Raw genomic sequence first — 23,238 nt, 5'->3', positions numbered from 1 at the left:
ATAGTTCAAAAATTACTATACCAATTTGATAAAAATTCACAAGAAATTCTTGGCTATGAAATTTACACCAATCGGAGAATGATGGAGATTGAGGGAGAAGAAGATATTGACCGAGAGGGAGAGCGAGGGAGAAGAATGAGAACGATTGAGGGAGGACAATAGAGAGAGAGAGAGATGGGGTTTTGATTTGGCTACAGACTGGAGTTGAGAGAGTGGGAGAGACAAAGGGAGTGAGAGACCGAGAGATGACTGTGAGGGTAAGAGAGCCAGTTGTTAGAGTTTTGTTGGTTTCTAGACCGTCCGGTTCGAACGGACCGTCGACGGGTCAATGGGTTGTTGACTTTTTCAACGTTTTTAGCCAAAAATCGGGTTTGTGGTAAAACGGAACCAGTTGTTTGGACGGTTCCTAGGTTGAACAGTCCGACCGTTCGGGTCAATGGCGGTTGAAAAACCTTGCAACCGACTTTGGCTATAATTTTCCCTTTAAATTATATATTTCATTTACATTATATAAAATATTTTTTACTTATCACACTTAATTTTTGTTTGTCTATTGTATCATTTGACTCAACCACTAACCCGCCATCTAAAAATAAAAATTGTTTGATTTCTAGGTTGATATTAAATTTTGTATTACATTTCCATCACTGATAAAATTATTTCTTCTATATTAAACTTCTTTTTTTTTTTGCAATATAATGAATGCACAATATTAGAGATGTACCCGATATTTTATTTTTTATAAATATATAACATTAGATATGTGCCCAAAATTTTCTCTGTTTGTGAGGAGCGGATCTCAGCTCCTCCAAATGGTCGAATTGCTTGCCCACCACCAGGAGGGAAGAAAATGATTTTGTTTTCAAATTACTTTTCAAAATATTTATTTTTATACTATTAAAATTAATATTGTGGATTTAATAATGAGAAAAATATATCTTAAATATAGGATTTAATGAGAGAGAATAGGAAAATATTTTTATTCCCAATTGGTTTTAAATTTTACACTCTGTTTCCATCATTAATAAAAAGATTTCTTATTTATCATACTTATTATTGTTTAATATGTATGTTAAAAATGTTCCCAATTTTTTTTTAAATTCTAATTTTTCATTTTATCTATTTTTTAATTTTATTATTTAATCATGGCAACATGGATTAACCCATTTTACCCAAAATGATTTAATTTCTTAGCACAACCTAGATGAAAACACTATTTTTGCTAGGTAGATTTTAAAGTATAAGCTTTTATGTTATTGGAATTATTAATTTATTATGGATTTAATTAATAGAACTTAATGATGGGAAGAAACAAAAATGACTTAAATATATGATTCAATGAACATGATTGCAAGTTAATAACTTAAATATTGGATTTACTGAGAGAGAATTGAATGCAGTGAATATGTTTAAATTACATCTTTTCAACTCATTTAATATATTAAGAACTGATTACCCTAATTGTCCTGATTTTTTTATCAATAAATTTTAATATAGAGGGGTAAGTTTTGTACTAAGAAAATTCCAGAAATATTCTTGAGGCCATTTGTGCCTTTTAAAGTAGTACAGATTTATGCTATTGGAATTATTAATTTATTAAGTATGGATTTAATTAATAAAACTTAACGATGAGAAGAAACAAAAATGACTTAAATATATGATTCGATGACCATGAATGCAAGTTAATAAATTAAATGTTGGATTTATTGAGAGAGAATTGAACGCATTGAATATTTTTAAATTACCTCTTTTTAACTCATTTAATATTAAGAACTGATTACCCTATTTGCCCTTATTTTTTATCAATAAATTTAAATGTAGAGGGGTAAATTTTGTACTTAGAAAATTTCAGAAATATTCTTGAGGCCATTTGTGTGTGTGTGTGTGTATATACTTTAGACTTTTAGAGGATCTAAGTTCTGAACTCGACTCACATAAAAAGTTTGATGCATATCTCTAATCTCCATCCTCTTAATTACTTCCATTAAAGGACAAATTAATTTATTTATTAAAGTGAAAAAACCTTTGTTTTTTTTTTCATGGGGTTACAAGATTCCCTGGAACAGTGGCGGAGTCAGAAAATTTCTTTTTTTTTTTTTTGTGGGGGGGGGGGTTAAATTGAACAAGAAAATGAGATAGAAAGTAGTAGGGTTGGGGAAAATGGCGTGAAAAGGTTTGGATCTTTTTTTTTTAAAGAAAACATAAATCTTTTTTTTGGTAGTTGGAGGATTGTTAAAGAGTGATTCCTTACATTTTAGTTTAATTTTTGGGCGCCTAAGACCCACTTTATTATGTTTTTTTTTTGGTCTAGCCTCTTCTTTGTAACCATATAAATAATGGCTTTAACAAAATGTTTGGGGTACCAAGGACCCCCCACCAATATACTTGGCTTTGCACTTGCTCTGGAAGCAAAATCTCTGCAAGACTCTGAAAGTATGAGAATCCATTCACACATTGGGAATATCTCCTCATGATTTTGAATTTAACATACATGTATGGAAGATATTCCTGATATTGATGTATGGTTAGATGCTATGTGTGCAAAGTTTTTGTTTGCAAGAGATCTGGGCTCCTGCACAATGGCCACTGGGATTTGGTGCTAGATATAGAGATGCTACCATATAAGCCACCATCAATAGGGATGACAATTTTTACAATACTTGGTGGGCACCTACTTAGAGAGGGCTTTTTTTTGGCTTGGAAGATAGATTTTGGGAGTGAGGATGAGTTTTGCGGTTTTACGGTCCATATGGGTATGAGTAGGGTATGGTATTAGGCTAAGCCTAATCTTCCTTGACTTGTATATCATTGGGAAGCATATGAATTTTATGTATTAGGTGTTAAATTTAATAATATTTTGAATTTTATGTGAATTATAATTGATATTTTATATGTATTTTACATGTTTTAATTTAATAATAAAAAATTTTGATGCTTATTCATGTTATTTTATTTATTTATTATTTATATAATAAAATTAATAAGAAATTAGATATAGATTTTAAACCAAACCTACCCCACCCTCAAAGGGGTGTAGGATAGGGTCGAATAAGGAAGGTTAAGAAAAAAAGGAAAATTATAGGTTTTTACTCTTTAGGTGTGGGGAGTAAGGGTGCAAATGGATTGGATCATGATCTGATCCTATTTGGTCGAATTCGGATCACCCCTTGTTTGGATGTTTGGATTGGGTCAGATTGGATAATAGAATTATATTAGAAATTGGATCGGATCAAATCACCCCTATCCGGTTCGATATATATTATACGTTTATAAATATACATATAAATATAAATATATATATATATATATATATATATATATAAGCTTTTTATTTATTTATAAATTTATTATAATATATATATTTTTTATAAAAATATGTATATATATGATGAAAAATAATTAAAAAACACTTATTTTTTTTTTGTTTTTAATATATTTTATTTTTCTTTTAATAATTTATTTATTCTTAAAGAAAATTAGTCCAAAAATCCGACTTATCAATAATCCTATCATATTGGATCGGATAGGATACGGACCGGGAGCTACTAATTCTATAACAGATGCAGAGAGGGAGGTATGAGGGTTCACATAAGCGCCTCACAACAACGCCTGACAGCACATCCCAATTGAATCGTATATTGGGAGCATCTCCAGAAAACAGCACGGAAAATGATGAGACATTATTGGAAGATGCTCTCAATGAAGGGTTGGGATGTGATGTTGGGCACTGATGTGTAGTCGAGTTATCGAGGTAAGGAAGCCGATAGGGTATAGAATTTAGGAAGAATGACGGTTAAGCCCAGGTCATAGGTGTATAGAGTAGGGGTTTTTGACATTTAATGTTTATAAATCTTTTGCAGAATTTATAAAAAGGAGAATGACCATAACCCCAGGGTTAGAAATTTATAGGTCCAAAATAAAAATTATGTATTAGGCCTGTCTGTACTTTTCCATTTATAAAATCGTTGCCATTGACATCCTTCATTGTCTATCAGTTGTTAAGTTGTCAAAATCAGGCCAGAAGGGCATGACAGGAGGGGGGAGGTATGGACAAATTGCTGATTTATTTATCGAATTTATTCAAGACTTTTTTTTTTAACAAAAGATAATTATATAATTATACGCTGAAAGTTACATCGGGTGATATGAGTGAGTTGCAGTGTAACTTAAACTGGCCGTAAGCAAAAGTATGGGCCCTTTGATTATACTGTCTATGTACATGATCAAAAGAGACGAAGGTAAAGGAGGATATTGATCTTTTAAGTTGGCAGTTGTATAGCTGATCAACCCAATGAATAGACGTGCCAAACTTTGACATATTGACCAGAGTTTCATCGTCAGAATAGGCATTAAGATGAGAGATGCCATGCGTTAAGGCCATTTGGAGTCCTTTTAAGAGTGCTCGGACTTTGGCATCATAGCTGTTAATAGCCCAGCAATGTGCTCCTTCAGCGATAGCCAGTTGTTGACTGGAATGGTTGATGAATAACCCTCGTCCTGCATAACCATAAAACGGATCAAAACAACCATCTACGTAGAGAGAGTGCATTGTAGAAGCAGTGGGAGCTCGAATGGCTGTGGTAGGATGTGGTTGAGCTTTTGGTTCTTCGTATTGGAACTGAGCCACCATGTTGACTACCTGTTCTCGAATATTATTTTTTGTTTTTATTTCTGGCTTTCCATATATGTAGCTTAGAATGCTGAAGCGGCTTAAGCTATTTAAGGCTTGCTGTTTACCAAAGTGAGTAGATAATTTTCAAGAAACCACTCCTTTATAATCTGATGCAAGGGTTGCATTGGCAGGGCTGATGGTAGAGCACTTACTCTTAGTTATTAAACCTTTTCACACTAGTTTCCATAAAAATAGCTGGAATTGGGAGTTTGAGCTTCTATATGAGTTTCCAGTCAAAGAATGTGGTCTATGAGGAGCATTCTTGAGAGGTAAAGAGCCGGTAGCCTGACTTAACAGTATAGTTCCCCGAGGAGTTGCCTTCCCAGATCAGGGTGTCATGGGAGGAGTTTGGCTCTGGTATGATTCTTTATAGTTGAATCTTGGAAAAGCTACTGTAGCTTGTTAAAATCCCAAGCCATTTGGGTTTAGGAGGTCAGAGACTAACCAAGTTGATAGATAACGGCTGATGTCCAATAAGGGTGGGGACCCAGGGGTCAGAAGTTGCATAAATAAAGTTCCCATGTAGTTTGAAAGCGTGTTACCACCATCTATAAATTTGGCGACTTTTCTTGGCTTTGATTTGACAACTCCAAATAATTGAGGTAGCAGTTAGAAAATATGGTTATTCATGGCATTTATTAATACAAAACCTAGACCTCCAAAATTTTTTCCAGGAAATTGTGTGACTAGAGGCTTTGGCAGAATTTCCCCACCAAAATATTCTTATGATTTTCTCCAGCTTCATCGAAGTTGATTGTGGGAAGATTTCTGTGGTCATGGTGTAGACTTTGAAACTTCTTCGTAGACTTTGAAGCTTTCCTATACTCCATTATTGTTACAGATCAGTCCGGATGAGCTGCAGACGCAGTAAACCCACGTCTCTACAAATAAAATGCTTCTCCGTCTCTTTAATTTGGTACCTTCGCCTGCTTTGAATTCCTCTCCTGGTTTGGTATTCAGGGTCTGCAGCAGCGGAGTCCATTGTAATTTGTAAACTAGACTGATCAGGAGATGGATGGGAGTCGAAGCGATTCAATTAATATTTCCAGCGTTGCTTCGTCTTCCGGTGGCAACAGAACAGGCCACGACAACACCCCGTCTTCTGTGGGCGTTCTGTTACACGGCAAGCTGGATATATGCATAGTGGAGGCGCAAAACCTTCCCGGGAGTCGTCGGCTTCACAGGAAGTTTCTGGACAAGGTTCATGATAAAATAGCAGAGAAGCGTGAAAAACTCCCTCGCAACCGTGATTCAAAAGAACCTTCTTCCTTCAAGGAACTTGTGCGGAAAATGTCGGGTGGATTTGAAAAGCGCATGCCTCACTCAAGCGAACCATTTGTTTCAATTTGGCTATCTAAAGCCATAATTGGCAGAACTCGTGTGATTAGAAAGAGTAGAGACCCTTTCTGGAAGCAGAATTTTAGTGTTCTGGTTGCACATTACGCGTCAGTGGTGCGTTTCGTAGTGGAGAACCACGACATCATAGGTGCCGAGATGACAGGGGCCGTTGAAATTCCGGTAGCAGAAATTTATTCAGGACATCTAGGCAAGGTGGAGGGGAATTTTGCGGTAGCAGAGACTGGGGCTGAGCTACGCATTTCAATTCAGTACACCCCAGTAGAGCGCCTGAACCTTAAAAATCTGGGTCCTCATTTCCCAGGGATTGAAGGTGCATACTTCCCTCTTAGGAAAGGTGGAGCTGTTAAGCTTTATCAAGATGCCCATGTTCCAGACGGTTATCTTCCGGAACTGAATCTCTATGATGGATTGCAGTACGAGCATGGCAAGTGTTGGCAGGACATCTCTGAGGCGATTGACGAAGCTAAACATCTAATATACATTGCTGGGTGGTCGTTATACCAAAATGTAAGATTGCAGAGAGAGTCCAACAACCAGCAGACACTGGGGGAGCTCCTCTTACGGAGGTCAAGAGAGCGTGTAAGAGTGGTGATATTGGCGTGGGATGATCCTTCTTCATGGCATATCTTCGGTTTTAATACGGTAAGTAATAGGAGAAAACATTACCTGTACCTGTCGCAGATAAATCCAGCGACCCGCCGACCCCAGCACCACCGTTAGAAATTAAATGGAGACCGCGTTCTGTGAACCCGTAGGAAGCAGAAATGCCTACGTTCTCGGGAAGAATAAAAGGTAACGTTAACGGGACTTTAGCCGTCAACACAGAAAAACAAGTTTCCTCCCTCCATTTTTTTCATTCTCATCCACCGAACTTAGCACAGCAGCCTCCACCGGCATCCTCACTCCACACCGGCGTCCATAAATGCGAAAGCCCCCAGTGGCGAGAGAGGTATCAAGGTCGAAGAACCGCTCACACCGACCCCTGTTTCACTGAAGAAGAAAAAGAAGAAGGGGGGCCTGAGAGCGGACGCTGGACGTCGGACGCCGGATGATATCCCTCTCGCCCGGTGGCTTCCGCGTTTACAATCGCCGGTATGGAGTGAGGACACGGGTGAATGCAGTGTGCTAGGATCGGTGGAGGAGAATGAAAAAATTGGAGAGAGTTCGAAATGAGGACAACCCAAGGGTTCACAGAACGCAGATGGTGTGCCGGTCGCTTAATTGTTCTGCAATCGTCAGTTTTCTTTTTTATTTTTTTTCTTTATAAAATACATACAGTTATCCCTGCCTGATACTTACGCTAGGTGATATCCTCACAAGAATTCGGATTCGTCCCCATGACGTGATAGATTCATTTCCAATGCACGGATGATGTGAGGATGGTTGCGTGAGGATGAAATTCAAATTCTCCTAACAGAATTGGTCATTACACCCACCTGTGTTCCCAGTGAGATCAAATCAGTACTCCACAAGGCTGCCCCCGCAATGTTTCGCAGCACATCCTCGCCATGTATTGGGAACATCTCCAGATGATAGTAGCAGAAATAATGATATCATCATTGGAAGATGTTCTTAATATATGGTGGGAATGTGCAGTGGGACGGTGTAGGGGGCAGTCTTGTGGGGTGCTGATTTGAACTCGATCCCATTGGGGCTAAGATCTTCTATAGACGACTTGTTCCCACATCTTTGCCCATGAGACATTAAATCTGTGCATTGGGAACATACCTGTTAATGGGCCGGGTAGCTCGATGGCCCGGCCCGGCCCGGCCCACACCTCGGTTGGGCTTGGTCATGTAATTAGGCCCGCGGGACTGACATCGGGCCCGCGGGCCTAACACAGTAAGCTCGATTGTGATTTGGGCTGGGTTCGGGATTTGTCAAAAAAGCCCAACCCGGCCCGACTCAACATTATATATTATATAAAATATATTAATAATATAACATTTATAATTTAATATATACATTTTTTATTCTTTTCTTTATAATTTCTCTCTCTCTCTCTCTCTATATATATATATATATATATATTCAGCCGCTTCAGTAATAAAAATATGGGCTAAATTTTGGGCTCGAGCTTTTTATTAGGGCCGGGCTCGGGCCCAAGTTGTAGGCCCGATGGTCGGACTGGGCTCGGGTGCAGGCCTTAGAAAAATCTGTTAATACAAAGTGAAAGCCCAACCCGAGCCTGGCCCGGCCTGACCCATGAACATGTCTAATTGGGAGTATCTCCTTGCTGTTTATATTAGGTGTTTCCCATACATTGGTGGTGCTTAGTGGGTAAAGATGTGGGTAATAGATTAATTAATTAACTATGAGTTTTAAATAATTTAAATCTAACTAATGATAAAATACTAAATTATAAAAATTGTTATTAATATATTTTTGGAGCCTCAACTTATGAAACCATCTGCCAATTAGTGGATTTAAATATACAGATACATACACGATGTATTAATTCAAAACAAGGTTCGTGTATGGAGAAAAGGAAATTAATATAAATGTAAGAAAATTTGGTTGAGTAAATAGTAATTATGATGTGCAATTTTAGTAATAACAAAAAGGCAAAATTGAGTATTTGAGTTGTTGCATATACAATGAAGGAAACGGGTCAGTGCAGTCAAAATATCAAATCCAATTTGTTTCTGAACATGACTGTATATAACCACCTACCTCATCAGGAGTCAAAGCAGGGAAGAATCCCAAGTACTTCATTGTTGCGGGCTCGTAACACTGAACTCTATCCGTCTGAGCTGCCTTCCCCCTCCTCGGTATCTGCAGCAAGATCAGACAGCATAGCAAAAGAATAAGAGTTTTAGCATAAATGAACCTGGGGTTTAACTGATTAATCTACTATTTATCCTGAAAGCTTCTCAAATTCAGTGGCCGAAAATGAATTTTATTGAAATATTCTGAGCCTATGGAGTTCGACAGCATAAATGTTCGACCAAGAGTTCCTAGCTTCTTCAAATAGATGAAATAAGCATGTAAACATAAATTTAAGCAAATACACTAAATAGAAATACTAGTTAGAGCACATTTCACTCCTTTGTCGTGCTTGTTTTTTCTTACACTATTGGATGCCAATTTAGTAGAAGAAATGCGAATTCGATAAATGCTCTACAAATGAATGATCTGAAATCCAGACAAGGAATCTCGTCCAACAGAACCCCTCAATTCTCAACAGATCAGTAATAAAAGGAACAGCATTTTGAGAAACTCACATAAATGAAACTGTTCTCCTTGGTCTGATTTCTGTCATCCAGCACTGCCATGAAACCGAAGCTTAGTAGTAGACCAGCATAAAACGAAGAAAAAACAACAAAAACACAGAACATAACCGACAGAAGAGGCAAAGATCGATACCGTCAGAAGCATCGACGTCAATGGAGGGAACGTTAGGAGGTATGAGCATCAACAAGAATCGACAGATCGCGAAAGCGAAGCCGAGAACGAGCAGAGGCCACCAGAACGCCATTAATGGTTCAGAATAGGAAGCTAAGCAGAAGCCCTAAGAACTATGAAGGATATAAGAGCAAATGCTCCTCCCTCCAACGATGTCTTTCGGTGGCAAATTTATACAGAAGCAAGACAGAAAGAAAGAAAGAAAGAAATGGAATCCGAAAAAAGAGAAATCCTCAAGTTCTTGAGATTTGTTTTTGCTTTTCCTTTTTCGTCTTATGTTTTCTTTTGAATGTAATAGTCGGCACTATTTGCATTTGCCTAGAGTCACCCGGGAATCCATGGATCTGATTCCTCTCGAGTATCGTGACGATGGCAGGTTTTGAACGAGGTTGTAAATTAGAGGAACAAACGGGGGCATTCGTTCTAGAACTCGTTCACACAATCACACCTCCCACTTCGAGCTGAGAGATTTCTCTCTGTTTATTAATTGAGAGTGGCTAACAAACATCCGTCCATTCATCTAGTGGGACCAGCAGAAACGACACAACTTGATCGTGGATGGACAGACAGAAAACAATGTCACCCCTTGTTTTGGGGAGTGGAGCCCTCAACCAAGTGGAGACGCAATTATAAATGCAATGCCTGTTCCTATGAGGCAAAATTCCTGCAAATTTTCGACAAAAACAATTTATACTTAATTACGAGGAATATGTAATTTCCACCTCTTCCTAACACACTAACGGTTATTGTACATATGACATATGATAATCATTCCTGTAACAACAGCTTCTAGTGCTCAGGGCTTTTTGTTAAGGGGTCAAAAGCTAATAAATATGGATTAGGGGGCCAAAATTGTTAATGAATATAAATGTGGCCAATAGGAGTGTTTAAGAAATGCTTCCGTGTGAGTTACAGCATGTGGCACGCTATGTATGTTTTTGGTATCTTTTATATTTATTGAATAAATGTTTGTACTTTATTTGCTGGTAAAACCAAGAAATGCAATAATTACAATCGGTTATGACAATTGGGTGTCACTTCAGCGTGAACAGTGAATAAACCCTGACCATCTGTGAAAGCTTCAAAAAGTAACTTCTCCAAATGGATGGCTTGCAAGTACACCCAAGTTCATTTTTTACATTTTCAATGTATGCAAAAGAGGAAGATATAGAAAATGCTGAGATGGTGCCACAATAAATGTTTACCGAACAAACCTAAACGGTACCAAACATCACCTATATCATGCAATTCTTTTTTTAATTATCAAATACAAGGTAGATTCAGTGTTGTAGTTTTTTCTAATTAAATTATGTCAGTGAAAAACTTGCACTGGATTGTTTTCAAATTTATGATCTCAGGAAGCCTCTGCAATTTATACGCATCACCAGAAAATTTTAATTGTGGATTCTGATGCGGGTAACAAGAGAAAAATCATAGCTTTTATTGGGGGACTTGATTTAACTGAGGGGCGATATGATACTCCAAGTCATCCTTTATTTGGTAAGCAACAAACAGTGCATAGTGGTGACTTTCTCAACCCCAACTTCAAGGTAAACATACAAATTAACACATGCTTACTTTTTTTTTTTATATATATATATATATATATATTTATTATACGTTACAAACCATATTACACCACACATTTATAAAATTGCATGTTGGATATGTGGTATGTCGGCCTTTTTCTTCTTTGGAGAGGAAAAAGTGTTTTTTCATTATGAACGTAGCTAGATAGATGGAGATTTCTGGAGAATAGTTCCCTTTCTTCTTGAAAGCCTTTGGCCCTTTGCACAATGTTTTTTAATTGGTTTTTTTTTTTTTTTTTCATTTAAGTAAAGTAGATCTGTTTATTTATTAAGAATAGGGTTATTTGCTAAAACACACCATATAATTTTATAAATTTATCAAAACCTATCCTGTAGTTTGTGTTTTACTAAAACATATATCCCCTTTAGTTTGCAATCTATTTACTTAATCAACATTCCATTAGATGAAAGTGGGAAATGACAAATTTGAATCTTAACAATCATTCGAATAAATTTAATCAAAATAAACTAAAAATTGACCCTAGTAAAATATGGACAACCACTCTATTTTCTCTATTTGGTCTATTTTGTTTTCTATACAAAAAAAGTGTTAGGAGTACTTTTGGAATAAACAACCATGGATCCATACCTTTGAACATTTTCCACTCAATTTAGGAGTATTTTTGGAATAAACAACCATGGGTCCATGCCCTACTATTTTTCAGATGGCAAAACTAAGAGTTCTTAATGAAAGGTCGATTAGATTGCAAATTATAAGTGGTGTATCAGTAAAATGCAAACTATAGGGTATGTTTAAGTAAATCTGTGAAATTATAGGGATATTCTAATAAATGGCCCTTGAGAATATGAGATAATTTTCAAGTTTGAATTAGGAAACAACATGATTTTGAAGTTGGGGTAGGATTCATACACATATACTTTTATGCTTATTTTCATACACTTCTAAGTACATGGGCTGGTTTGGACTATAGGTTGGGTTGAAAATTGCCACACCTATTAGACCTGCTTTGAGAGGGGGCTAAATAAATTTTTATTTAAAATAGCTAAAACTATAACTGAATTATGAAACTCAATCATCTGTAGTTTTTAAAAAATGTATATATGTATGTGTATATACATACATACATTGATACATACATATATTGTACGAGTTTTAGATTTTTGGAAATGTTTTTACTAAAATATCCCTCTTTTTGAAATATAGTCCATCTTCACTCAATTTCTTATTATTTAGTCTCACATTTAAGGTATTAATTTTCATTCACTCTCATTGAATCATGTATATAAGTCATTTTTTAGTTCTAATCACCACTAAATTCCACTAATAAAATTCATGCATAATAATTTTATTGATAAAAAACTTATATTTTAAAATCAACCTAGAAACAAAGCACATTTTTGTTTAGGTGGTGGTAAGAAGTTAAATCACTTTGGGTCAAATGTGTCAACCCATAATGCCAACAATTAAACAATAAAAATTCAGAAATAAATAAAATCTAGAAATATTAAAAATGAAAAAAGTTTCTAAAAAATTTTAGGCACATCTCTAAGATTATTTATTTGTCATATTTGTTAATGGCGGACCCCATTCAATCTGATCGGACTTGATAGATCTCCGATCTGATTTCTGATCGTAGTGAGAGAGCTGATGACAATTGTACCCCTAGGTGTAGTGAGAGAGCTGATGACCGGCAGTGCAACTACGAAGCTCATAGTGGGTTTGACCTAGGTTGGTGACTGTTTTAGCGTGCAATGCAGTGCAGTAATGCATTGCGCAGCGCAAACCCCCGCCTGCACACCCTGCCCTTCAACCCCGAAATATGGTAATTTCCTTAATTTGCTTCTCCAATTTCCAGGTCATGATTCAAGGGGCACAAGTAAATGAGCTCTCGTTTAGGAATTAGGATGTTAGGCAACGAGAAACTGCCCATTTTTCCTTGAAAGAAGCTTTGTATCATCGCTAGCCGGGAAATCCAACAGCAGCTGCAATGAATTCTCTGGTGACTCATCCAGTTCGAGCAATCTGACCTAGTTGCAACCTCTTCCGCATCCGATTTTCTGTTTCCACACCGCAGCCCTTCGAGTTGATCTGTAGTAAGTGTAAGCACCATAGCTGCAGGTACCACCTTGATCCCCATTTCGTTGATGACGGTGCCTAGGACTGGGGGCTTTGACACGCCAATGATTCTTGCCCGTTTACCCTCTGAAATGATTCCCCAATTTCAGAATTTCAAATGCGGAGAAAGTAATCAATATCGAGTTTCTTAGAAGATGATGAATGATTTTAGAGTAAGGATTCCCTTTTGACAGACGAGCCTCTGCTTCAAGCCTAGCTCTCTCCCATTGTGCCATATGGCGCGTCGAAGGAGATGCGGATAGAGTGACTATAAGCCCAGAGGAAAGGGTGGGAGGAGCGTGCGTTTGCAGATCGAGACCCAAGGACTACAAGTGGGTGTTTCAGAACAACTTGATCTGGCTATGATTTGCAGCGGTCCCCCTTTCTCCTGTATCTTTTACTTTTTATCGGTGAAAGGTTATAAGGAGAAGAATGACTGATCAATACATGTCAGAATTTTTTTAACCCCACAGTACAGGGGATGAATCCTAACCCTGAATTTTTTATAGAGTTACTTTCTTAACTTGAAATTCCGAGTGCTCAAGGTAACGCGTCTTTATAATGTCCACATGAATCTTTACATTTGCTAATACCAACAAAAAAAAATATTTTTATCAGCCAAATTCTATTTAATGAAATTAGATTCTTCTGACATAATTTTAATAGGTCTTATTGTAACAGTTAAAATTGGATTTGAAATATTCTTCTTTTGTTATATTGAAATTATCACTTAAATGCACGCTCCCTCTTACTTTTAATTGGGTAAAATTTTCATATATTCATTATTTATTTATTTGATTTAATAGTTTGATGGTATCCCCTGAACAGGATTTTATTGATGGTTGTCCAAGACAACCTTGGCATGATCTGCACTGCAAAGTTGAAGGTCCAGCAGCATATGACATTCTTGATAATTTTGAAGCACGTTGGCGAAAAGAATCAAGGCCCTTTGGAATTGAAAAATCTATTACAGTTGAAAGATTAAAACATCATCGCCATGATGCATTGCTTGATATACAAACTTTATCCGACATACTAGACGCTTCTTATTGTGTTAGTGAGGATGATCCTGAGTCTTCTTGGAATGTACAAGTAAGTGTTTCACTTAAAAGGCTGGTCCTAGTTTCTTAAGTATATATATCATTTATTTGTTTTGATTGTTATTATGAATACTATTTTTCATTTTACAAAATCAACCAACTACGCTCATTTTTTTTATGGATTCATTCCTCAACATATCTCAAGGTTTTCCGTTCAATTGATTCGAATTCTGTGATAGACTTCCCAAAGGATGATCCAACTGAAGTTGAAGAAAAGGTGGGGGACGTCCATATTTAGATCTTCTTACGTATTCAGTTGTCTATCAAATTTTTGTGCGTAATAAACTAACTAGTCGATTGTATTATTATTATTATTATTTTTTTTTTACAGAATCTAGTTTATGGGAAGAATGTAGTGATTGACATGAGCATACATTCTGCATATGTTAATGCCATTCGAGCAGCCCAGAATTTCATTTATATTGAGAATCAATATTTTATTGGGTCTTCGTACAATTGGACTTCAGGTGCGCGCAACATGTAACTTTAGTTTAAATGGATAAATGGATGATAATCTATGTCATGTGTGAAAGGATGGAGATTTTTCTTTGTTAGGTGTTAAAAGTAAGGGTAAATGAAATCTATGTCGGAACCCCTGTTTAAGAATTCAATTGTTTCTCATTTCTTTAATTTGTTTAAACCTCTATTTGTTTACAATGCAATTTTATTTGTATTAATACAAATGTATAGATATGTAAGTGAAAAAATTATAAACGTACTTTGGTTTATTTTTACTTTATTTTGCTTTGGGTATAATCTTATTTTCATTTGTCTCCATTGTGAATCTAATTTCTATCTACCTATCTATCTATCTTTCATATTTAGACACATGGTATTTTCTTAGAAATTGCTGTTAAATCCCACATCCCACTACCACCATCAAACAAATGGCATTTTCATTTTCTAGAAAGCTATATACGTGAGAATTTTCTGAGAAATTTCTGCTAAAACCTATAACCCACTACCACTCCCCACCATTTAGACACATGACCTTCTCATTTTTTTTGGATAACTAGACACGTGGTATTTTTTGAGGAGTTGCTGTTAAAGCCCACAACCCACTATTACAATTTTTTAATTAATTCCTAAAAAAATGCAAAAGTGATTATCAACAACACTTCTCTACCTATATTCTATCAATCTTAATTAATCATTAACCCTCTACGTATCATAATAAAAGAAAACTATCAATATTCTAATAATTATTAAAAACCTATTTTTTGAAATAAATATTTCTTAAAAATTTAATAATTATTTAAAATATTAATAAATATAAATTTAACAATATTGATTCCATAATGTAAATGTAATATTACTGATTCCCCATACTTAGTACGGGGTCATTCACTAGTAAACAAAACTCATTTATAGTCCCATACTTTTGCATTGGTGTAAACGAAATTGAACTGCAAACAAACAAAGCTTAAAGTACTAATATCTTTTTTTTTTTTTTGTTAAAGAATAATCTGCCTATTAGTTATCTCGATCTTCAAAAATCATGTATTTGTTTTTGATCCCATATTGTCCAGCTTTCAAGCCAACATGTTAGCTTGCAATATTGAAAGTTAATATGTTGGGAATGTTTCCCAATAAATGAACAAGTTAATTTCATTATCTACTTTTTATTCTGCATATAATCAAATAGTAATTTATTCTCTACAGATAATAGCAATTTCTGTATAGGCGCCAACAATTTAATACCAATGGAAATTGCTCTCAAAATTGCCAACAAGATCAAAGAAAAGAAAAGATTTTCTGTATATATAGTTATTCCAATGTGGCCGGAGGGCGATCCAGCATCAAAAGCCGTACAAATGATGCTATATTTGCAGGTAAGCAGCTATCACAAACTCCAGGTTCGCAACATAAGATTATTTAATGTTTTATTAATTATTTTTTGGCTCCATTATTGGATTTTGAAGTGCATGTATACTAAGGTTTTTTAAAACTGGACCAGACAACCGTTCTGAGAGCAGGACGAATAGTCCGATTGTCCAGTTTGAACGGAGGGCCTGTTCTCACTTAAAATATGAAAAAAAAAAATAAATAAATAAAATAAAAATTGCCAAAAATTATTGTTTGGGTTGATGAGTTGACGATTTGATCACCCGGTTCAGCAGTTCTTTGACCAAATCAATAGGTTTTGTCTAAAAAACGGTTTTAAGATGAAATAGAACTAATTACTTGACTGGTTCCTAAGTCAATCAGTCCAACAGTCTGGTCTGGTCTGATTTTCAAAATCATGTATGTATATCTGCATGTTTAGGTATTATTTGACACTTAGGCCTTGTTTGAGAACACTTAAAAGAAGTACTTCTTTTAAGAAATGAGACCACACATTAAGTGGTTTATAAGTACTTATGGGTGTTTGGTAAGAAAATGAGGAAGTACATTTTTTTATGGAAGTACATTTTTGAAAAAGTGACTTCAAGTTGGCTTTTTTTAAGTACTTTTTAAAGAAGTACTTCTCTAGAAAAATAGGACGAACTAGTCCTTAATAAATTTTTATAATGCCTAAAATACCCTGCACCCAAAAAGCACTGTTCATCATCTTCTTCCCCTTGACATCAACACAACATTTACTTTCATTCTTCCTCTCTCCTCTCTTACCCATCCTGATCATCCCCCTCTCTTCCCTAACGAGATAAAAGGACATTTTCACCCCTGTTCATCGGCTTCTTGACGAGAATAGGGGAGTTGCAGTGGCAATAACCTTCCTCCTCTGATCTATTCTTCCTTTTTTATCCCTTTTCATAATTTTCTCTCTCTCTCCTTCCCATAGCTGCAAGAAATTGCAACAGCCTGTTCGAATAGCAGCAACGTCCGTGCCATTCAAAAATAGGAATATGATGTCATAAACCAATCAAAACTCTTCAGTTTTCAAAAGCGGGAATAAACTCGCCCTCTCTCTGTCATCTTCCCCTATTGATGATTAGTTATTATTCAAACAGGGGAACCATTGAAACTCGATGATGAGCAGATTGCAGAACTGAGGGAGATCTTTCGATCATTTGATCGGAACAATGATGGCAGCCTAACCTAGCTTGAGCTTTGGTCATTATAGAGATCACTTGGACTCAAGTCGAGTTAGGATAAGCTCGATGCTTTAATCCAGAGGGCTAATATGAACAACAATGGTTTTATTGAATTCTCTGAATTCGTCGCCCTGGTGTCGTCGGAGATCCTCAATATGAAATCTCCGTACACAGAAGAGCAACTCCAACAACTATTCCGGATGTTTGACCATGATGGCAATGGATACATTACAATGGCAGAATTGGCCCATTCCATGGCTAAGCTTGGTCATGCCCTTACGACAACGGAATTGATAGGAATGATTAAGGAGGCTGACACTAATGGCGATGATCATATTAACTTCCAGGAATTCTCTTAAGCTATCACTGCTGCCGCTTTTGACAACTCATGGACTTGAAAGCATTTTCTGGAGAAAAATGCGGTTACGTGGACTTGCTTGATATCTAGCTATACCCATCAACACATGCCTGGTGAAGCATGTGCTCTTTTGCGCTCGATGAGGCGGAAATGGGAATCCGAGAATTTTATGAAGGTTGTTGATGGGAGGAGCGTTTCTATTGTCCAATCTACACTTATAGCGGTTCCGACAGTTCAGGTGAAGAAAATGAGAGGGAGAGGGAGATATTTGAATAATCTACAGTGAAGGGTAAAATTGTCATTTGCGTCAATATAAGTACTTATAAGGAAAGTAGCTTACCAAACATCTCTATCCCAATAAGTGCTTAAAAACATAACAAGTGATTTGAAAAGTGGGTTACCAAACTGCCTTAAGTGGTTGTTAAAATAAGTACTTCTATAAGTACTTCTTTTAACAAGTACTTAATCATCAAACAAGGCCTTAATTGGCATTTTGTTAATTTGAAGTCTCAAAGTCTAGAAAGCAAAAAAAAAAAAAAAAAAAAAACCTTTGAAAATGCTCTGTAAGGATTTAGAGTAAAATTTGCTTTTCCACTTTTACAAACATCTGAATATAGTGGGGTTGTTTGTTAATATGAAGGTTGTAACACATGAGAAATTTTCATTTTACAAATTTACCCCTCAAAGTCATTATTTAAATTAAAGTAAATGAAAAGGATTAAAGTAATAGGATATTATAAAAAATATTACAGAAATAATATAAAACATAAAATATGTTAAAAATCAATAAATAATACCAATAAAAATGAAAAGTAATATAAAAAATGAAAAACTAGTAAAAATTATTATAGATATAACCAAATGTAGAAAATAAAAGAATGATGGTGATAAAAATTGAATATATAAAACAAATCATTTAATGATAAAAATAATATAAAAATAGTAGGGATTATTTAAAAGAGATTGCTAAATAACAAAATAACATAAAAAAGATAATATAGTAAAAAATTACTAGTATGATAGTAAAAATGATCACAAAACAATAAAGAGTAAAAATAATATAAAATAAAAAATGAAAAATATATATTAGTTAAAATTTTTATAATTGTAATAAAAATGTAAAAAAGAAAATAATGGTAGTAATAAAAAAGTTAAAATATAAAGAAATTATATTATATTATTAAAATAATTTAAAATGAAAATAAAATATACTAAATAGATTTATAACTATTAAAAACTATTAAAAAGGTATGATAATAAAAAATGTAAATATAATAAAAATTGTAAACAAATATAATATATTTATAAAATAATATTATATTAGTCTTTATAAAAATAATATAATATAGTAGTATATCAATTTTTTATTTTTAATTTTATTATACTATTTTATTCCAATTGTATTGTAATTTTTTAATTCCATTTTATTATTTCATATATAAACAATTTTATACATAAAAATTCATATAAAATAAAATTTAATATATTTTTTCAATTTTTTGTCTATTTTGTTAATGTATTTTAAAATTTTAGTTTTTTTTTCGAAATAAAAAATCCCTTTCATGGCTTGGCCCAAGGTTCCTGCGGCGCAGCACGGCTTGGCCCAGGCCTGCCTAGGCCCATGCGATGGGTCGTGTTGAGCTTGACCTATTAAGGATGTCGAAGGAGGCAGGCATAACCTACGTAGGCCCATAGGCCGGCACAACACGACCTGCTAAAGTACGTGTGGCTCGCAAAGTCCTATCGTGCTGGATTGGCACGACCTAATTTACACCTCTAACTTGTTGCATTCCATAATGGAAGAAAAATGATAAAGCCAAAAAGGGTTTTAAGATATGGTTGAGAGAAGACGAAGGTAATTTTGAAATTTTTGATTTTTTAAAGAGACAATGCATGAAAAGTTATTTTGTGCACTACCTCTGAATGTGATATGAGTTAGCTCACGATTTGAATAATTTGGAGCTACTTTCAGTTTTTGATGGCAACGTTTGGGGGTAACCAAACGATCACCGAGCACTGAAAAAGAAATTTTTAGCATTCGGTGCTACCAAACACCACCTTAGTTGCAACATCCACTCATCATCTTGATTCAGACATAGGCTTATTAGATGGTGAAAAATTTTATGGACTTTTAGACTGCACTCCACCTTAGAATTCTGATTTGAGCTGCATACCTACAACAATTCAAAGTTATAAACAACTCTACCTATAACATTCATACCCACTTGTGAATTGGCATCAATTTTGAGCTGACACCTACCCCACCTATATGATGTAGCTAGGAATTCTAGGGGTGGACTGAACATTAAAACCCCCAAAATTTTAATAGGGAAAAGTACATGATGCTGCAAAAATATCATGACAATCAAACACTTGGGCAGTGTTTTGGTGTGTCTTTTTCTTAGCAGTTGTTTGTCTGTGATGGTCTTTTCTTGTTTGATATCACATAGACTAAAAGACCAAAAAACCAAAAATCAAGAAGCTTCAGATGAAGCTTTTGGTCTTTTTGCATTGAAAATAGCCTTTCCAGTTGTTTTTTCACAGCTTGGTAAACCATGATGCTTATCAAATAGTCTTGGTCTTCAAGGACAATACCCCTAAATGCTTACCGGTATCGAGTATCGTATCAGACAACTTAGATACAAATACGCTTTGGAAACACATGGATATAAATGAAAGATATGAAAACACTTGAATATGCTAGGGAAATGCATAAAAATCACATAAATTCGTTAATAACAATAAAGCTAAAGCTGAATTAACTATGAATGAGGTATACATACCTGAAAAATGCACACTTTAATAGATTATATGAAAGAGAAACATTACGATCAACAATATCAGGATCTTAAAGTTGTACATATCATATAATAATTATCACTCTATTTCATTTTTTTTATAATTATAGTTTTCAGTTCTTATTAATTATTTGAGAAAATTTATTTATTTAGTATTTTATATAAATAATCTCTATTTTTTAAAATAATAAATTTATTTTCATTTGTAACATACAATTGTTTATTTTACATATAATTTTAAAATAAAGCATATGAATCATATAAGGTAGATAAAATAAATTATTTTTATAATTTTTAGTTTTTATTAAAATTTTGGGAAAAATTAACTCTTATATTATTAGGTTCAGATTTTATAATTATAGTTTTCGATTTTTTATTATTTTTGTGGAAAGTTTGTAGTATTTTTATATAAATAATAAATCTATTTTATCAAACAATAAATATGTTTTCACTTTTAACATATAATTTATATGTGAAATAAAATATTTAAATCATTTATGGTAAATAAAATAAATTATTTTTACAATTTTTAGTTCCTCTAAGATTTTTATGAAAAATTAAATCTTAAATCAAGGTTTGAATATATATGTTGTCAAATTAGGGTCTGATATGCCTCCATATCAGACCTTATCCACCAATACAGTGCAGTACACACCAATACAATGGCGTATTGTGCTGGTATGCATGATGGTAGTATACACATAGAGTTGTCGCGTACCTGTACTAGTGAGCATGGATATGAATATGATACACCCCGCATTGGGTGTATTGTATCAATATTAACCAGGATGATATAATCATGAGCATATACATTTGGTTCATGGATTCAAGAAAAGATCTAATTAATAACTTATGACTAGGGGAGTAAATGGATCGAATTTGAATCAAATCAGACCATATGTTAAAACAAATTTTTTATTTATATAAAGTATATAAGTATATAAATTATTTATATAATTTGAATATTATATGTATATAAATTATATAAAATATTTAAATAATTTATGTTTTATGTATTAGAATTAAATAATTGGTTGAATTTGAATATTATCGAATTGAATAAAATCATATTCAAATTTGATCCAATTGCTTAGATGATATCAATAGGATATCTGAATTCGAGTGATTATGATATTCAAATTATCCGGATTTGAATCTTGAAATATTTGTCAAAATATGCACTGATATATGAAATATGATTTCGACAGGGTAAAACAATGCAGATGATGTATAAGATGGTTTACAAGGCTTTGGAAGAAGCTGGACTGGAGAAGAAGTATACGCCGCAGGATTATTTGAACTTCTTTTGTCTTGGCAACCGTGAAGCGCTTGACCAGAAGGCTGCTTCTTCAAGCGGAGAAAGCCATGTCAAGGCACAGGAAAACACCCCTCAAGTTTGTAAATCCTTCCCTATCTAGCTTGAACTAATAAATAGAAAAATGGATTCTATTGCTACATTATTAATTAATTATTTAATAACAGTGAGATTGAGATTAGATAGTGCTAATTAATTTAATTCTCTTGTTGTTGTTGGTCACGATTAATGAAATATGTGGATGATGATGATCGAGCTGTGTCTCTATAGGAACGAACAAAAAGGAGTCGACGGTTCATGGTGTATGTTCATTCAAAGGGCATGATAGTAGATGATGAATATGTGATATTGGGGTCTGCAAACATCAATCAGCGCTCTATGGCGGGCAACAGAGATACTGAAATTGCCATTGGCGCTTTCCAGCCTAGCCACACCTGGGAAACAAAACAATCTGGTCCTCGTGGGCAGGTGTGTGATTATATTATCACTATTTCATCTGTCTATTTATCTATTTGTGTTAGGGGTACAACTTGGGCGGGCCTAGTCTGTGTTCGAATTGGCTCAATTCTGAATTTTATACGGGCTGGGCTTATATTTTTGGTCCTCGGATTGGGTTTGGGTTCAAGAAGTTGTGTTTTTTTTATTTTTTAGACTAGGTTCGGGTTTAGCCCTTAGGTAGACCGAATCCAATCGGAGACTAATCCAATTATATACATTTATACATATATGTGTATATGTAAATTGTGCATATATATATATATATACACATATTTGTATATATAATTTTTGTATAGATATTTTATATACATATTTACATACATACATACATACATAATTGTATAAATACATTTATATATGTATACTTTTAGATTGGGTTCATTGACCAACCTGAGCCCGGCCCAGGCCCGACCCAACCCAAGTGCATCAAATTACAGGGCAGACTAGGCTCGGGTTGGAAAATCGGGCTTGACCTAGGGCCTTAAACCCAAATTTTAGGGCCAGGCCTGGGTTGACCATAAACCCGGCCCAACCCGCACGACTTGCACCCCTATATATATCTAAAATCTCATTTCTGCAGTTGGCAACTTCATAGATGACTTACTGTTGAGCCTGTTGTCTGCAATTAATGCGTATAAGTCTACGGGTACAGGATGTCACTGTGGGCAGAACACATGGGAAGGATGGAGGAATGCTTTGCTCATCCAGAGAGCCTTGATTGCACCAGACGTGTTAGGGAACTGGCGGAACAAAATTGGCAACAATATGCATCCGAGGAGGTAACAGATATGAGGGGACACCTTCTCAAGTACCCTGTCAAAGTTGAGAAAGGAGAGATTAAGCTTCTTGATGACTGCCTCACTTTCCCAGATCATATGCAGGCGAATATAAAGGGGAAGTTTGACAGTGCTCTGAAAAACCTAACCATTTGATGGTCTCATAATCAGTTTCAATTTATCATTCTGTGACTTCTTGCTGCTACTAAGTCCATTTGAATGTCATCTAGATATGAATTCTAAAACCCGTCATTTA

At 34.9% G+C, this 23,238-nt stretch overlaps 1 protein-coding gene, 1 long non-coding RNA gene and 2 pseudogenes across 2 annotated transcripts; 2 read left to right on the top strand and 2 right to left on the bottom strand.

Moving 5' to 3' along the window:
• Nucleotides 1-5,254: 5,254 nt before the first annotated feature.
• On the top strand, nt 5,255-23,138 carry LOC148854957 (phospholipase D beta 1-like). The gene is made up of 11 exons (XM_088984870.1): nt 5,255-6,746; nt 10,596-10,621; nt 10,795-10,986; nt 13,931-14,194; nt 14,348-14,419; nt 14,534-14,669; nt 15,865-16,034; nt 21,602-21,787; nt 21,979-22,176; nt 22,230-22,321; nt 22,859-23,138. Exons 1-11 carry the CDS (start codon nt 5,684-5,686, stop codon nt 23,136-23,138), a joined length of 2,679 nt encoding a protein of 892 aa, XP_088840996.1. The 5' UTR covers nt 5,255-5,683.
• Nucleotides 8,703-9,866, bottom strand: LOC148854960 (uncharacterized). Its single transcript, XR_016112254.1, has 3 exons — nt 9,398-9,866; nt 9,256-9,299; nt 8,703-8,806 (listed from the first exon to the last, which is right to left on the bottom strand). It is a non-coding gene; the product is annotated as an uncharacterized LOC148854960 (long non-coding RNA).
• Nucleotides 12,424-13,500, bottom strand: LOC148854959 (transcription factor MYB17-like; annotated as a pseudogene).
• On the top strand, nt 16,563-17,635 carry LOC148854958 (putative calcium-binding protein CML18; annotated as a pseudogene).
• Nucleotides 23,139-23,238: the final 100 nt, after the last annotated feature.

Source organism: Nelumbo lutea, chromosome 4, assembly GCF_056320005.1.
Source record: "Nelumbo lutea isolate HS-2025 chromosome 4, American lotus-T2T, whole genome shotgun sequence".
NCBI lineage: Eukaryota > Viridiplantae > Streptophyta > Magnoliopsida > Proteales > Nelumbonaceae > Nelumbo > Nelumbo lutea.
The sequence above is the reverse complement of the archived record's forward strand: the minus strand, read 5'-3'. Positions and strand labels throughout refer to the sequence as shown.

What these genes read in the sequence shown, in the direction of transcription:
- LOC148854957 (XM_088984870.1), top strand. Translation starts at nt 5,684, where the DNA reads ATGGATGGGAGTCGAAGCGATTCAATTAATATTTCCAGCGTTGCTTCG. An exon ending in ATATAGAAAATGCTGAGATG is followed by an intron (nt 10,622 to 10,794) that starts GTGCCACAATAA and finishes TTATGATCTCAG; the next exon opens with GAAGCCTCTGCAATTTATAC. An exon ending in TTCTCAACCCCAACTTCAAG is followed by an intron (nt 10,987 to 13,930) that starts GTAAACATACAA and finishes TCCCCTGAACAG; the next exon opens with GATTTTATTGATGGTTGTCC.